Source organism: Ranitomeya variabilis, chromosome 5 (genome assembly GCF_051348905.1).
Source record: "Ranitomeya variabilis isolate aRanVar5 chromosome 5, aRanVar5.hap1, whole genome shotgun sequence".
Classification (NCBI taxonomy): Eukaryota; Metazoa; Chordata; class Amphibia; order Anura; family Dendrobatidae; genus Ranitomeya; species Ranitomeya variabilis.
Genome location: NC_135236.1, coordinates 503,991,868 through 504,010,369, shown reverse-complemented (window position 1 = coordinate 504,010,369; position 18,502 = coordinate 503,991,868). Strand labels below are relative to the sequence as shown.

Genomic DNA, 18,502 nt, shown 5'->3' with positions numbered 1-18,502 from the left:
AGTGTACATAGGTTGCCATTGTTCAAGATTTGTTTATATAGGTTGATATGCTACCGAGAGCAATGATTTTTAGGCAAGCATAAAAATACTACTACATTACTCAATGGACAAGAATTTTGCTCATTCGTAAGGTGATTAGCAGTCTGTTTACATTGCTGATGAAGAACTGAGAGCTCTTAGGAATGTTCGTTCCCAATAATCATGCAGTGTAAATACACTCTTACTAGTGTTAATGCTTTCATCTGCCTCAACCTTAATCCTGTAATGTCCAATGACGTATATAACACAAAGCACCAAAAATTGCAGTCAAGCAAAGTCCAAGTAATGCAAAATAGAAAAAACTTTATTGAATAAAAACACATACATAGGTGCACAGTAATGGCAGGTCCCAGATTCCCCTAATCAAGTCCGCACCCACAGAGACCACAACCCAGGACTAAACCACAGTGCACTAATATTTGTTGTAGCATTATAACACACATGGGCAATCAGTCCCAGTAAATGCAATATAGCAGCGTTATAAAGTTATTGACTGATTACCCATGTGGCCCCATAGACTCATGTCATAGATATGGTACATACCGCACTATTAGATCAGGGAAAATGTGCACCGTAGTCGCGTCCTCCCCGACGCGCGTTTCGGCCAGGTGGCCTTCCTCAGGGGGATGCCCCATGATGCCAGGGGCACTGTTTAAATAGTAAATAGTCCGGTATAACGGCGCACACCTGCACGGCCGCGCCGCACCACCCACATCCGGCCAGCGCCGGCCACGGGGCCGGAAACACATGGGCCCATGTGATCCGCCCACAGAGCACAGCGAGGACCGAGGAGGAGCGCGGCGCGACCGCGCATGCGCGAACCGCAACCGCGGCCATATTGAAAGAGGGCACATTAACTGGCATATATACAAACATGAAAATGTAAAGACAATAGCAAAGCTAAAAGCCGCAAGTTGTTGTGACCGACTCATGTGAACTGAGAAACACAGAAATATAGGTCCACATACACAGGCAGCAGGTACAAAGCCCATATTACATAAATATATGGATAGATAGAAATATATATATAGTAAATTTAAATTAAATCCACAATAGACAACAAATAGCGAGAACAACCGTCATATAACCCATCTTCAGACGTAATAACCCCTCAAAGTAAGCATAAATACGTGTATGGAAAATAGGACAGCAATAGATACAAACAAGCTCATACAGTCCAAACACAAAGCAGGAGTTTAGCTTAATATAGTCCATAATATATATATCAGCATAATGATGAGAACATAGATGAGGGCTGTCCTTCCATACGCGAAGTGCTGCAGATGTACATCAACGGCCACCGAAATGATTGTCCCATACATCAGTCACAACCCGGACAAAACTGTAAAAAATATAAAATTAAATTAAAAGCAAGTAGAAACAGCGGATGCGGAGCGGAAGAGGGGAAAAAGATGCACGGCATCCCGGAGATTATAAAAACGGGGCAAACGACAGACACTCATTCAGTCCATAGGGCTGGACAGTCTTTAGACGCCAGATCCAGCGTGTCTCCAGCATACCAAGTCTCTTAGAGAGACGACCACCTCTAATATTTATTATGAGGGCATCAATTCCCCTTACTTTCAGCATTGTAGCATCACAATTGTGAAATGCTTTAAAATGCCTAGGTAATGTTTTTAGGGTGGTTGTGTCCTCGTGGCCAGCGGCTGCCTGAATCCCCAACACATGCTCCCTTACACGGACTTTCAACTGACGGGTGGTAAGGTCGACATATATAAGTCCGCAGGGGCATGTGGCATAATAAATAACAAATCTAGTGGTACAGGTAATCCGTTGACGAATGGAGAACCTCCTCGTACCACTAGAGTTGAAAAATTGATCACTTCTCTCTATGTTGGGGCAGGCAACACATCGGCCACAAGGAACACAACCCACCCTAGATGTAAACCTATCAAGGAAAGTAGTAGGTGGCCGTCCCTCATAGTGGCTATGGACCAATTGATCCTTCAAGTTGGGAGCACGCCTGAATGTAATAGATGGCTTTTCTGGGATAAATTTCTTAACTATCGGGTCCACCTGGAGAATCGGCCAGGCTTTACCTAGGGCTCTCCTAACTTGGTCGGCCTTAGAGTTAAAGGTGGTGATAAACCTGATGCTATTGGTATTATTAGCCCTCCTTAGTTGACCGCCCTGACCACCATACAGCAAATTATGGCGTGTCGAGTGTTTTGCCCTCTGATATGCCCTCTTGATGGATCTCCCGCTATATCCTCTTGCTAGAAAACGCATCCTCAGTTCACCAGCTCTTTTCTCAAAATCACTATCAGAGGAGCAGATGCGGCGTAACCGGAGAAACTGCCCCACCGGAATCGAGCGTATCATGTGATAAGGGTGACCTGAGGATGCATGTAGCAAGGTGTTGGTAGAGGTTGGTTTACGGAAAATATCCGTACATAAATTACCATTAGGGTCCTTCTTTACTGTCACATCTAGGAAATCGATGGATATATCACTCCATACAAATGTTAGATGGATGTTCATGTCGTTGCTGTTCAAGGAGGACATGTACTGCTGAAGGTCGACGGACGTGCCCTGCCAGACGAAGAAGATATCATCAATATACCGTGTCCAAAGAGGAACACGGTCAATCGATCCCTGTTCGCCAGACAGGAGGAGGTCCCTCTCCCACAGCCCCAGGAAGAGACCAGCATAGGAGGGCACAAAGGCCGCCCCCATGGCAGTCCCCTGGAGCTGTAGATAGAAGGACCCCTTGAAGACAAAAAAGTTATGTGTGAGGGTGAACTCTAGAAGTTCCAGCAGAAGCGATCTCACACCAATGGAAAGAGTTGATGACTCCAAAAAATATCTGACGGCACCAATTCCGTCTTTATGTCTAATATTGGTATAAAGAGATTCGACATCCGCCGAAACTAATAGAGAATCACCCTCCAAACACAATCCATCGACCCTGCGCAGCACATCTCCTGTGTCCCTGAGGAAAGAGGGAAGGCTGGTAACTAGCGGTTGTAGATGGAAATCAATCCACCTATTGACATGCTCCAGCAGATTTCCCCGTCCAGAAATGATGGGTCGTCCGGGGGGTGACGAGGCATTTTTATGAATTTTAGGGAGAAGGTACAGAGTCGGTACCGTTGGTTCCGTTACTATCAAAGCCGTAGCCAGATCTTTGGTGATAACGTCGTCCCGTAGGGCCCGCTGGACAATGGAGTCAAGCTGGGCACTATAGGCAGATAACGGATTGTATGTAAGTTATTTATAACAGATGTTATTGTTCAACTGCCTATACGCCTCCCTTTCGTACATGTCCATGGGCCACAGGACGACGTTACCACCCTTATCGGCTGGTTTCACGACTATATCTGGAAGATTTTTAATATATATCAATCTCTCCCTCTCCTGTGGGGAAAGATTATCCCCTCCCCCAAATTTATGAATTTTGGACAAATCCTCAGTCACCACCCGGACGAATAAATCAATGCTGGAGCATGTCCAATGACGGACAGATTCCGTCATTGGACGCCTCCCCCTGTTTGGTGAAAGCTCTAGCGATGAGCTCGGACCTTTATGGGCACACGACAACTGATTTGATCAACTTACATGTGTCCAAAACAGCCACGGGTGGAATCGTGATCACCAGCGGCTGTTATCATGTTAAATGCCGCTCTTAAACTCTGACAGCAGCATTTAACATTCATGGGCAGGAAGCGCATCATTACCTCCTCGCATCGGCGCCCGTGTCACATGACCGCTGGTCGCCGATGGGTTGGCATGACAACCCAGAGTCAGCAGGAGACCCCTGTCATTGTCATTGCTGGATTGCTCTGAGCACCACATGGTGGTCGGCGCTCATAGCAAGTGAACATATCTGCTACATATGTAGGCGATCGGACAACTGCAGCTTCTATTATCCCATGGAGACTATAGAAGCAATTAAAAAGTAAAAAAAGTTTTTAAAAATATTAGAAAAATAAAAAATATAAAATATATAAGTTCAAATCACCCGCCTTTTGCCCCATTCAAAATAAAACAATAAAAAAAAATATACACAAATTTGGCATTGCACCGACACACCCGATCTAGCAAATATATCAAAAGGATTAATCCAATCGGTAGACGGCGTAGCGAGAAAAAAAAAACGAAACGCCAGAATTACGTTTTCTTGGTCGCTGCAACATTGCAATAAAATGTAATAACAGGAAATCAAAAGATTGTATCGACACCAAAATGGTATCAATAAAAACGTCAGCTCGGCGAGCAAAAAATAAGCCCCCACCCAGCCACAGATTCCCGAAAAATGGAGACGCTCGTAAAATGGCTACTTTTTTTTATTTTTTTTACTTATTTTGGAATTTTTTTTCACCACACTTCAGAACCTAGACATGTTTGGTGTCTATGAACTCGTAATGACCTGGAGAATCATATTTGCAGGTCAGTTTTAGCATTTAGTGAACCTAGTAAAAAATCCAAACAAAAAACAGTGTGGGATTGCACTTTTTTTGCAATTTCACCGCACTTGGATTTTTTTCCCTGTTTTTTTTCACAGGACATAGTAAAACCAATGTGTCATTCAAAAGTACAACTCATTCCACAGAAAATAAACCCTCACATGGCCATATTGACCCAAAAATTCAAAAGTTACGGCTCTGGGAAGAAGGTGAGCAAAAAATGAAAACGCAAAACAAAAAATGCCTCTGGTCGTTAAGCGGTTAAAGGAAAACTAGATATACTTTTTTCGTGCACAAACTTATTGTAATCGTACTGATACAAATTAGAGATCAAAACTAAAGGAAGGACCAGTAGTGGACAAGCCTAGTATCAGTTAACATCATACAGTTCTGATTCATTCTACGTAGATCCTGTTACAAAGAGAACTGATGGGCAATAACTAATGACGGATACAAGCTTTATTTATCTTTCTATGAGCTATATAATTTATGATGCCTATTCTTTAGTTGACCTGTGAACATTTTAGGCTATTACTGATATTTCTGCAGCTCTCAAAGTATTTGCATTACTGATGGTGAAAACATGTTATATGGATACTATGCTTAGCTTGCATTATTAAGTGGAAGCTAAAAGAGAACATTTTAACTACATTTCTATATATGTTAAACAGAAACAAGAGTATACTTATAAAAATTAATTTTAACGCTGCTGTTCTGTTCGCATTTGCTATACACTTGTACTGTTCCCGGGTCAATATGGCCCGACCTATTAATTCTTGATTTTTAGCTACTCTAAGTGTTTTATTTGAATACTTTTTTCATTATTATACTGTATGTGAACATGGTTGATCATAAACAAATGAAAAATTAAAATTCAAACTTAATAGTTTATTTTTTTTTCATAAAAAGGTTACACAGGCTTCTAACAATTATCTTTGATTGTTGGCATTCTGCACACAAATAACAAAGAACCTTTACATTACTATTACTAAAACATGAAATTTAACTTTTTGAAAACAATATTTATAAATCAACAAATGAAAAATCATAAAAACTTCAACCTTTTTAGAAAGAAAAAAGAAAAAACTGAACATGTTCATGCGTTTTTACAATTACATTTGTAAATTACAATTTTACATTTACCACTATATGCATTTAGAGCTGTCACATCTAATTTTTTCCATTTATCACCATAAACTACTTGTCCCTCAATGTTTGTCATTTGTATTATAATACTTAGGATAGTCATATTTAGGAACAATGTGAATGCTGATCCTATATCAGATATTCTTGATGTAACGTACCTTGTAGGTCCAGGAGTAGCTTGACTAGGCTGCAAGTTCCAAATTACACACTTGTTTTTAGAAGGGATTTCTTGCATCCGGCTAGTTGTCTGGGTATCATGTTCCTCTTCATACTCCACTTCAGAATCCGAATTTTCAACATTGCTTTCCATCTTGCTTATGTGGTCCTCTTCTTCGGACATTATTTCCTCTGGGACATCATCTTCTGAATCAGAGGTCTCCCACAGCCCCAGGAAGAGACCGGCATAGGAGGGCACAAAGGCCGCCCCCATGGCAGTCCCCTGGAGCTGTAGATAGAAGGACCCCTTGAAGACAAAAAAGTTATGTGTGAGGGTGAACTGTAGAAGTTCCAGCAGAAGCGATCTCACACCAATGGAAAGAGTTGATGACTCCAAAAAATATCTGACGGCACCAATTCCGTCTTTATGTCTAATATTGGTATAAAGAGATTCGACATCCGCCGAAACTAATAGAGAATCACCCTCCAAACACAATCCATCGACCCTGCACAGCACATCTCCTGTGTCCCTGAGGAAAGAGGGAAGGCTGGTAACTAGCGGTTGTAGATGGAAATCAATCCACCTATTGACATGCTCCAGCAGATTTCCCCGTCCAGAAATGATGGGTCGTCCGGGGGGTGACGAGGCATTTTTATGAATTTTAGGGAGAAGGTACAGAGTCGGTACCGTTGGTTCCGTTACTATCAAAGCCGTAGCCAGATCTTTGGTGATAACGTCGTCCCGTAGGGCCCGCTGGACAATGGAGTCAAGCTGGGCACTATAGGCAGATAACGGATTGTATGTAAGTTATTTATAACAGATCTTATTGTTCAACTGCCTATACGCCTCCCTTTCGTACATGTCCATGGGCCACAGGACGACGTTACCACCCTTATCGGCTGGTTTCACGACTATATCTGGAAGATTTTTAATATATATCAATCTCTCCCTCTCCTGTGGGGAAAGATTATCCCCTCCCCCAAATTTATGAATTTTGGACAAATCCTCAGTCACCACCCGGACGAATGAAAAATCATAAAAACTTCAACCTTTTTAGAAAGAAAAAAGAAAAAACTGAACATGTTCATGCGTTTTTACAATTACATTTGTAAATTACAATTTTACATTTACCACTATATGCATTTAGAGCTGTCACATCTAATTTTTTCCATTTATCACCATAAACTACTTGTCCCTCAATGTTTGTCATTTGTATTATAATACTTAGGATAGTCATATTTAGGAACAATGTGAATGCTGATCCTATATCAGATATTCTTGATGTAACGTACCTTGTAGGTCCAGGAGTAGCTTGACTAGGCTGCAAGTTCCAAATTACACACTTGTTTTTAGAAGGGATTTCTTGCATCCGGCTAGTTGTCTGGGTATCATGTTCCTCTTCATACTCCACTTCAGAATCCGAATTTTCAACATTGCTTTCCATCTTGCTTATGTGGTCCTCTTCTTCGGACATTATTTCCTCTGGGACATCATCTTCTGAATCAGAGGTGTTGACAAGCTCTTCCAATTCAGCGTCAGTCAATATACTTTTTTGAAACATTTTTATCTAAGTTTGGAAAAGAAAAGAATAGTTGTAAAGATATGTATTCACAGCGTCAGTCAATAGACATTTTAGAAACATTTTTATCCTAAGTTTGAAAAAAAAGAATACCTGTAAAGATGTGTATTCACTAGTGTTGAGCATTCCAATACTGCAAGTATCGGGTATCGGCCGATATTTGCTGTATCGGAATTCCGATACCGAGTTCCGATATTTTTGTGATATCGGAAATCGGAATCGGAAGTTCCCAGTGTATGGTTCCCAGGGTCTGGAGGAGAGGAGACTCTCCTTCAGGCCCTGGGATCCATATTCATGTAAAAAATAAAGAATTAAAATAAAAAAATGGATATACTCACCCCTCCGGCGGACCCTGGACCTTAGCGATGTAACCGGCAGCCTCCGTTCCTAAGAATGCAGTGAGTATAGGACCTGCGATGACGTCGCGGCTTGTGATTGGTCGTGTGAGCGGTCACATGAGCGGTCACGCGACCAATCACAAGCCGCGACGTCATCGAAGGTCCTTCACTCTGCATTCTTAGGAACGGAGGCTGCCGGTTACATCGCTAAGGTCCAGGGTCTGCCTGAGGGGTGAGTATATCCATATTTTTTATTTTTATTCTTTATTTTTTACATGAATATGGATCTCAGGGCCTGAAGGAGAGTTTCCTGTCATGATTCCCCAATGGCATGGGAACATCAGAAACACAAAATAACAGACTAGCCCTCGGGTGATGGAAACTCAAGCTGACCGTGACCTAAATCTACCACACAACTAACAGTAGCCAGGAAGCATTCCTACGGCTGCCTAGATGCCATGAGCCAGCCGGAGAACTAACTACGCCTGGAAGAGGAAGGAACAGACCTGGCTTACCTCTAGTGAAATTCCCCAAAGATGATAGTAGCCCCCACATATATTAACGGTGAGTTCAGAGGAAAAGACATACACAGTATGAAGGTAGATTTAGCAAAGCGAGGTCCACTTACTAGATATAAGGATACAAAAGAGGACTTCACGGTCAGCTGAAAAACCCTTTCAAAAACCCATCCTGAAATTACTTTAAGACTCCTGTGTCAACTCATGACACAGGAGTGGCAATTTCAGTCCACAAGAGCTTCCAGTAACAGGAAATGACAAACTGTAAACTGGACAAAAAATACAAAACAAAAAGGACAAGAGTCCACTTAGCTGATCAGCAGACTGGTAGCAGGAACATGCAACTGAAAGACTCAGGTTACAATGATGACCGGCAAGGAAGTGACTGGAGAGCAAGGCTAAATAGGGAACTCCCAAAACTGATGGAAGCAGGTGAGCTGAGGCAGAAAAGAACACACAAGTCTCCAGTACCACCAGCCACCACTAGGGGAGCCCAAAAAGCGGATCACAACAGTACCCCCCCCTTAAGGAGGGGGCACCGAACCCTCACAAGAACCGCCAGGGTGACCTGGATGAGCCCTATGAAAGGCACGAACCAAATCCGAGGCATGAACATCAGAGGCAGTTACCCAAGAATTATCTTCCTGACCATAGCCCTTCCACTTAACCAGATACTGGAGTCTCCGCCTGGAAATATGGGAGTCCAAGATCTTCTCTATAACGTACTCCAATTCACCCTCAACCAGCACAGGAGCAGGAGGCTCAGCAGAAGGAACCACCGGCACCTCGTATCTCCGCAACAACGACCGATGGAACACATTATGGATAGCGAAAGATGCCGGGAGGTCCAAACGAAAGGAAACAGGGTTAATAATCTCCAAAATCCTATAGGGACCGATGAACCGAGGCTTAAATTTAGGAGAAGAAACCCTCATTGGGACAAAACGGGAAGACAACCACACCAAGTCCCCAACACGAAGGCGAGGACCAACCCGACGCTGGCGGTTAGCAAACCGCTGAGTCCTCTCCTGGGACAAATTCAAATTGTCCACCACTTGTTCCCAAATCCGATACAACCGATCCACCACAGCATCTACTCCAGGACAATCCGAAGACTCCGCCTGACCAGAAGAAAAACGGGGATGAAACCCCGAATTGCAAAAGAAAGGGGAAACCAAAGTGGCCGAACTAGCCCGATTATTAAGAGCAAACTCCGCCAACGGCAAAAAGGCAACCCAATCATCCTGATCCGTAGACACAAAACACCTCAAATACGTCTCCAAAGTCTGATTAGTTCGCTCCGTCTGGCCATTAGTCTGAGGATGGAAGGCAGACGAAAAAGACAAATCAATGCCCAACCTGGCACAGAATGCCCGCCAAAATCTAGAAACGAACTGGGTACCCCTATCAGAAACGATATTTTCAGGAATACCATGCAAGCGAACCACATTTTGAAAAAACAAAGGAACCAACTCAGACGAGGAAGGCAACTTCGGCAATGGCACCAAATGAACCATCTTAGAAAAACGGTCACACACCACCCAGATAACAGACATCCTCTGAGAGACAGGAAGATCAGAAATAAAGTCCATCGAGATGTGCGTCCAAGGCCTCTTCGGAATAGGCAAGGGCAACAACAACCCGCTAGCCCTAGAACAAGGCTTGGCCCGAGCACACACATCACAAGACTGCACAAAAACACGCACATCTCGAGACAGAGATGGCCACCAGAAGGATCTAGCCACCAAATCCCTGGTACCAAAAATTCCAGGATGACCCGCCAGCGTAGAAGAATGAACCTCCGAGATGACTCTACTGGTCCAATCATCAGGAACAAACAGTCTACCAGGTGGACAGCGATCAGGTCTATCCGCCTGAAACTCTTGCAAAGCACGTCGCAGATCTGGGGAAATAGCGGATAATATCACCCCATCCCTAAGGACACCTGTAGGTTCCGAATCACCAGGGGAATCAGGCCCAAAACTCCCAGAAAGGGCATCTGCCCCCACATTCCTAGAACCTGGTAGATATGAGACCACAAAATTAAACCGAGAGAAAAACAACGACCAGCGCGCCTGTCTAGGACTCAGGCGCCTGGCAGACTCAAGATAAATCAGATTCTTGTGATCAGTCAAAACCACCACCTGATGTCTAGCACCCTCAAGCCAATGACGCCACTCCTCAAATGCCCACTTCATGGCCAAAAGCTCCCGATTACCGACATCATAATTTCTTTCGGCGGCAGAAAATTTTCGAGAAAAGAACGCACAAGGTCTCATCACTGAGCAATCGGAACTTTTCTGCGACAAAACCGCCCCCGCTCCGATCTCGGAAGCATCGACCTCAACCTGAAAGGGGAGAGAGACATCAGGCTGGCGCAACACAGGGGCAGACGAAAAGCGGCGCTTAAGTTCCCGAAAGGCCTCCACAGCGGCAGAGGACCAATTGGCAACATCAGCACCCTTCTTAGTCAAATCCGTAAGAGGCTTAGCAACACCAGAAAAACCAGTTATAAATCGACGATAAAAATTAGCAAAGCCCAAGAACTTCTGAAGACCCTTTAGAGAAGTAGGCTGCGTCCAGTCACAAATAGCCCGAACCTTGACAGGGTCCATCTCAACAGAAGAAAAGAAAAAAAAAAAAAAAAAATCTACAGACTACTTTTACTCTCCTTTCTTCTGCCAATTACTTTAACAGTGGCCGGTCATACTGTCATGATTCCCCAATGGCATGGGAACATCAGAAACACAAAATAACAGACTAGCCCTCGGGTGATGGAAACTCAAGCTGACCGTGACCTAAATCTACCACACAACTAACAGTAGCCAGGAAGCATTCCTACGGCTGCCTAGATGCCATGCGCCAGCCGGAGAACTAACTACGCCTGGAAGAGGAAGGAACAGACCTGGCTTACCTCTAGTGAAATTCCCCAAAGATGATAGTAGCCCCCACATATATTAACGGTGAGTTCAGAGGAAAAGACATACACAGTATGAAGGTAGATTTAGCAAAGCGAGGTCCACTTACTAGATAGAGGAAGGATACAAAAGAGGACTTCACGGTCAGCTGAAAAACCCTTTCAAAAACCCATCCTGAAATTACTTTAAGACTCCTGTGTCAACTCATGACACAGGAGTGGCAATTTCAGTCCACAAGAGCTTCCAGTAACAGGAAATGACAAACTGTAAACTGGACAAAAAATACAAAACAAAAAGGACAAGAGTCCACTTAGCTGATCAGCAGACTGGTAGCAGGAACATGCAACTGAAAGACTCAGGTTACAATGATGACCGGCAAGGAAGTGACTGGAGAGCAAGGCTAAATAGGGAACTCCCAAAACTGATGGAAGCAGGTGAGCTGAGGCAGAAAAGAACACACAAGTCTCCAGTACCACCAGCCACCACTAGGGGAGCCCAAAAAGTGGATCACAACAGTTTCCTCTCCTTCAGACCCTGGGAACCATCCAGGATACCTTCCGATATTTGTGTCGCATTGACTTGTATTGGTATCGGGTATCGGTATCGGCGAGATCTGATATTTTGCCGGTATTGGCCGATCCAATCCGATACCGATACTTTTGAATATCGGAAGGTATCGCTCAACACTAGTATTCACAGCTCAGTGCTCTCTCTCACAGATTCCAGTGTCTCTTTCACAGGACTTAGCTTCAGGGTGTAAGTCAAATGACTGGTGTCCAATTTATTAGACAACAGTGTCTTCTCTCACAAACTGAAAATGCATTTGACTAAATAAATACTTGATTACTCATAACAGTAAAACCCCCAGCCTTTGAATGATAGACAACCAGTCTCCTCTCTCACAAACAGCAAATGGATAATACTAGATAATTACTTGCTTACTGATAAGAACAGTGAAACCACCACCATTTTGAGATGAAGTACACATAAAAAAAACATAACTTTTGCAGTCAGAAATAATCAGAGACCTGTAGAACAGTATAAAATGCTATAGGGTCATATTGACCCAAACAGTATAAGTGTAACAATCAGCGTGTAGCAAAAAGTAAACAAAAAACAAAAACAAATATATAGAGCTCCACAAATGAGGAGAAGTCAAGATACCACTAGTTTCAAATCCTCATATAAAAAAAATCTACAGGGTCTCAAAATCATTTCGGGTCATATTGACCCGAACAGTACAGCAGGGTTAACTGATTGTCCAGTATTCTGATTCACTGTTAGGCCATGTGCACATGTTCAGTATTTTTCGCGTTTTTTTCACGTTTTTTCGCTATAAAAACATGATAAAAACGTGAAAAAAACACTTACATATGCCTCCCATTATTTTAAGTGTATTCCGCATTTCTTGTGCAAATGTTGCATTTTTTTCCTCGAAAAAATCGCATCGCGGAAAAAAAAGCAACATGTTCATTAAATTTGCGGGGATTACGCACACGTAGGAATGCATTGATCCGCTTACTTTCCGCATGTAGCTGTGCCCACCATGCGGGAAGTAAGCAGATCATGTGCGGTTGGTACCCAGGGTGGAGGAGAGGAGACGCTCCTCCACGGACTGGGCACCGTATAATTAGTAAAAAAAAAGAATTAAAATAAAAAATAGTCATATACTCACCTTTGATGGCCCCCGCAGTCTTCCCGCCTCTCAGCGGTGCATGCTGCCGCTTCCGTTCCTATAGATGGTGTGTTGAAGGATCTGAGATGACGTCACGGTCACGTGACCGCGACATCATCGAAGGTCCTGCACCACACCATCTATAGGAACGGACGCCGCTGAGGAGATCGGCTGTCTGCAGAGGGTGAGTATAACCATTTTTTTTATTTTTTTATTATTTTTAACATGATATCTTTTTACTATTGATGCTGCATAAGCAGCATCTATAGTAAAAAGTTGGTCACACTTGTCAAACAGTATGTTTGACAAGTGTGACCAACCTGTCAGTCAGTTTTCCAAGCGATGCTACAGATCGCTTGGAAAACTTTAGCATTCTGCAAGCTAATTTCGCTTGCAAAATGCTAAACAAAACGCGAAAAAAACGGGAAAAAAACGCAAAAAAAAAAATGCGGATTTCTTTCAGAAAATTTCCGGTTTTCTTCAGGAAATTTCTGCAAGAAATCCTGACGTGTGCACATACCCTAAGTCTCAAACAAGCCAAATTAACTTTTATCATCTGCATAAATAAGTGATTTTTTTTCCTTCCATTGATTCCATCAAATGTGGGTCATTCAATGATTTATGAATGACACCATCTATAATAATGAAATGAAGCCACAAACTTCCAATGAACTACCATGCTTCAATGTGTCCTGCAAACATTCATTATTGTACTGTTCATCAGCTTTTTGGTGAACAAACTGCCTTCTATTCCAGAAAAATATTTCAAATTTTGAAGCATGAGTCCAGAACGGCTGCTACTGTTTTTCTGTGCTCCAGTTTCTAAGGATAGTGAAGTTGCTTGAACTTGTTTCTATGTCAAAGATATGGCTTTTTGGGTAAAGCTGTGTCTCATTTGCTGCTGCCAGTTCTATACTGATGGGGTACTGCTAAATATCTTACGATTTGAAAAGCAAGTAAGCATGACATGTCTTTCATCTGCTTCATTAAGTTCTTCACTATGCCTATGGTCCTCAAAGTTGCCAATTATTTGATGTTTCTTCTAAAGATCTTGAACAGCACATCTTTAAACTCCAGTCTGCTTTGAAATCTTTGCTGATGCTGGGAGAGAACCTTGTGTGTGGTTGCTGTGTTGAGTGTTGCCATGGTGGACTGTGACAAAGTTGCAGTTTGAGGCCTACTTGTCGTTGGTTGCTGGGCATGAATTGGCCAAATTATGTGCTAAGCGTCTCAGTTTTTTTCTTATTATCCAGAGCAGTATTGCTATTCATATTTTTATTTTCCATGTCTACAAGCTTTAAGACAACAAAGTACAACTTCTTTTGTATAAAAAAGAAGGATAAGGCATCCTGGAAATAATGATATGGCCCCTACAGAGTCTTGAACTGCACATCATTGAGTCTGGAGTTACATGAAAAGATCGATAGATTTGGATAAAACTACATCCTCTGAAGATCAGTGGAATAACCTCCCTGCCAAGTTCCTTCAAATACTGTGAGCAAGCCTACCTAAAAAATTGAAGAAGTGAGGGCAATTTAAACATATATCCAGAAGCAAAAGCAACATATAGATGAATCAGCTTTTGCTTCCTTTGCAGTGCCTATAATTTGAGTTGGCGGGCTTTGAGGGCAAGATACATATGAAGAGATACGAAATATATCCTTAAAAATGTTGGAACTTCCATGATTTTTGCTTCAACTGATCAGAAATAAAGAGGAGGTTGACATCATTGCTGTCTCTCTTTCCAGGTGATTTACAGCATGACTACCTGTCTCGAGGTGATTCTGAACATGGCTCTTTGTATCTAGGTGTACAGAAAGAAGATTACTAGTCTCTTGATGATTTAAGACATGACTGCTTGTCACTCAGGGATTGATGACACTGCTGCTTGCCTTTTGATTATTCAAAAATGACCTCTTGCCTCTAGTAGGGATGAGCGGACTCGGTGGATGATCTAGTTTGGTGGGTTCAATAGAGTTAAAAGTTTGGTTTGGATCCTAACTTGAACCCAAACTTGAACGTGGACCCGAACCCAAGAGAAGGGAAAGGGATCCGAACTTCAGGGTTTTAATGGCTGTAAAATGGTCATAGTAAGAGCTAGGGGCTGCAAAAGAAAGCAAAATAGGGGTAAGAGCAAGACAATTGTCCTGCAAACAAATATGGATATGGAAATTACTGAAATTAACAGAATAAAAAAATAAAAAAATTATAATCTTGAACCAGGAGGCGAAGGTCCAAATGGAGCAGGAGGTTGAGGAGGAGGTGTAGGTGGCGGTGTAGGTAAAAGAGGTGTAGAAGGAGATCATCCACACTGTTTTTTGCTTTTTTGTGGGGTAGTCAGAAAGCAGGGAGTGTACAAATTTCTGGCCACTCTCTCTCTGTATACAGGCTGTGTAATACTCTGCAATTTTTTGAGTTGAAAACAATGAGGAGATCATCAAACAGGAGATGTGGCCATGTTCCTGGTGGTGTTGCTGCTGCAGGGAGAGGGAGCATGTAGTTGATCTGTGTCTTCTATGTGCCCAAATGAAACACCTTCCTCTGGTGAAAGAAGGTGACTGGAAATTCTGTGTTATTTTGCAGGCCCGAGTACTGTTGGCTGAATGGTAAGACCAATTAGAGGTGGTTTTAGATTGGTTGGCTTAGAGTGCCTTTCGTCACTTTGCTTTGTCTTCCACCTAGTCTCCTCCTGAAAGTGCCGATTTTGAACCTGCAGCCCATGAGCATTTGTCTTCCACATAACCGCTTTGCAAATCAGGCAAGCAGTCTGAGCCCAAAGTCATGCAGCAGTCACTTCTGCTTTTTGTTGACTTTGCTACTGCTAACTGTGGTTCCATGGGCCACCTCCCAGGCCTGGCCCCACAATTCAAAGAGATTGAGTGTGCTTGTTCTGTTTGAGGATGAGTACATGCGTGGGGTAATACAAATGGTCAGAGGACCACTGCGACACCTCTCTAATGATGCACATGATGAAACACAAGTGCCAACTGCTGTAGATTTCAGCTGTGTGTATAGCAGCAAGTAGAGCAGCTGTGAAGACTGGGTTGAACATGATGCAGAGTACACACATTTTTTTGGCACAGCACTCCTACAGGTGGGGTTGCAGATTTCATACAGTGGTTTTTGGTACAGTACTCCTACAGGTGGGGTTGCAGAGTCCACACAGCAGCTTTTTGGCACAGCACTCCAACAGGCAAGATCGCAGAGTACACACAGCATCTTTTGGCACAGTTCTCCCGCAGGTGGGGTTGTAGAGTACGCTCAGCAGCTTTTGACACAGTACTCCCACAGGCAGAATTGCAGAGAACACACAGCGACTTTTGGCACAGTACTTCTACAGGCAGAGTTGCAGAGTACAAATAGAGGCTTTAGGCACAGTTCTCCTATTGGTGTGGTTGCAGAGAAAACACACAGTGGCTTTTGGCACAGTACTCCTACAGATAAAGATACATAGTATGCACAGCCACTCTTTAGCACAGTTCTCCCACTCAGGGACATTCAGAGTACTCACAGCGGTTTTGCAGAGTGTGCTGTCTAACACTGTCCCTCACTCCAGCTGTGTTTTGTCCCTACACTAATCATAAATCATAGCAGAACGGTGATTAAACTCATGATCCGTCATTTATAAAGCCCTGGTAATGTTCTGCACCAGCAATCACATCCATGCCGATATTTGGCATGGCTGTGATGGCTTTGGAAGTGCACAAGGCATAAAAGCTTGTAGATTGACTTTGCTGCCGCCTTTCAATTAACTTTATTAGGCATCCAAACTCAAACAGTAAACCAGACATTCTGTGAAAAGTCTGTGTTTGGGTTTGAGCACCAGAATTTTATAGTTTTGGTTCGCTCATCCCTAGTCTTCAGTTGATGTGATGTTCTCTAGGTAATGATGTCTTGCTGCTAATACAGTTAAAAAATATACTCTCCAGCATATAGAATGACAGCTATGTTGATTAGGTGCTGTTCTACATGGTAATTTTTTAGTTGTGTGAAAAATTCATTGCCCCTTCCTGATTTTCCATTCTTTTGCATGTTTTGTCACACTTAAATATTTCAGATCACCAAAAAAATGTAAATATTAGACAAAGATAAGGCAAGTAAACACTAAATGTAGCTTTTAAATGAAGGTGTGTATTATTAAAGGTAAAAGAAATACAAACCTACAGTGCCCTGTGTGAAAAAGTGATTGCCCAGAAAGCCTAATAATTGGTTGGGCCACCTTTAGCAGTATTAACTGCAATCAAGCATTTGCGATGGCTGACAGCAAGTCTTTTGCAATGATCTGGAGGAATTTTGCCCCACTCAACTTTTCAGAATTGTTGTATTTCAGTAAGATTGGAGGGCTTCCAAGCATGAACTGCCTTTTTAAGGTCATGCCACAGCATTTCAATTGGATTAAGGTCAGGACTTTGACTAGGCCACTCAAAAGTCTTAATTTTGTTTTTCATAAGTCGAGCACCGAGCATTTCCGGGATTATTCGGCGGTAACAGGTGTCTCCACCCAGCATTTTTGGCGGACTTTAGAGACCCAGTCACGGTGCAGGGATTGTCTGCCAGGCCATGAAGCACCGCAGCCATCTTTGTTGTGGTCATGCAGTGATTGGCTTGGCCGCACAGCATCATCCCGAGTATAAGAGACCTGGCGTCGCCCTGCTCACCGCATTCTGTTCCGGATTCAGCGAGAGTGGGGAGAGCTCGTGCCGAGATAGGGTCAGAATCGTGGTTTTTAGAGTTAGTGTTTAGAGTTACACCTCTTAAATCTTTTTTTTGTGTTTTAAATTTGCCGAAAAAGGCCTCATATATCTGCGTGCTCCACACTATTTAGCTTCAAAAATTATAAAAGGCCACATATTTGCCAGTTTGGTATTTCCGTGACAGCCCTCGTATATTGGCGTGCTTCAAGTTTTGTCATTGTAGGCCGGTGTACCTCCTTTTTTGCTGTCACTCTATTTATATACAGCACTATTTTGCATTTAAAAAAAAACAAAAAAAAAAACAAGCCACATTTTAGCCAGTGTGGTAATTCCGTGACAGCCCTCATATATCTGCGTGCTCCAAGTTTGGTCATTGTAGGCTGGTTTACCCCATTTTTTTGCTGTCTGATACTCTAATTCTATACAGCACTATTTTGCAAATAAAAAAGGCCACATATTTGCCTGTGTGGTATTTCCATGACAGCCCTCATACAGTATATCTGCGTGCTCCAAGTTTGGTCATTGTAGGCCAGTGGACCCCTTTTTTTGCTGTCTGATAGTTTAATTCTATACAGCACTATTTATCATAAATTTACTTCACAAAAAAGCCCCTAAAAATTGAATACAGTCTGTTATATCAGGCTGAGGCCTGCCTGGTGGTGGGTAAGAAAAATCGTAGATTTGCAGGCATACTGAGCAGATATTATTTCACTACTAATAAATATATTGGTGTTGAGCATTTGAAATAGTGCAGTAGTCCATTTCAAATGGGCAAGGCAAGGGGCAAGGGATGGGGAAGTGGATGTGATGATGATGGTGCATGCAGAGGTCGAGGCTGTGGCCAAGGGGAAAGTGGGCAACAACAAAGAACCACATCTTCTCGCTCGACCTTCCTGTCCCAGTTTCTAGGGGACCGCAGCACACCACTATTGAAGCCAGAGCAGTGTGAAACGGTTGTTGGTTGGATTGCAAATAATGCCTCCAGTCACATAGCCACCACCACCACCACCA

The 18,502-nt window shown here is 42.9% G+C and overlaps 1 protein-coding gene across 1 annotated transcript in view; it reads right to left on the bottom strand.

Moving 5' to 3' along the window:
- Nucleotides 1-316: 316 nt before the first annotated feature.
- LOC143776379 (uncharacterized) overlaps nucleotides 317-18,502 on the bottom strand; it is a 108,173-nt gene continuing 89,987 nt past the window's right edge. The window contains exons 3-5 of the mRNA XM_077265709.1: nucleotides 7,062-7,336; nucleotides 5,771-6,075; nucleotides 317-1,381 (exon numbers count right to left, since the gene is read on the bottom strand). Coding sequence (XP_077121824.1) covers nucleotides 1,330-1,381; nucleotides 5,771-6,042 — 324 coding nt within the window. The 5' untranslated portion in view covers nucleotides 6,043-6,075; nucleotides 7,062-7,336 and the 3' untranslated portion in view covers nucleotides 317-1,329. The remainder of the gene's footprint in view (nucleotides 1,382-5,770; nucleotides 6,076-7,061; nucleotides 7,337-18,502) is intronic.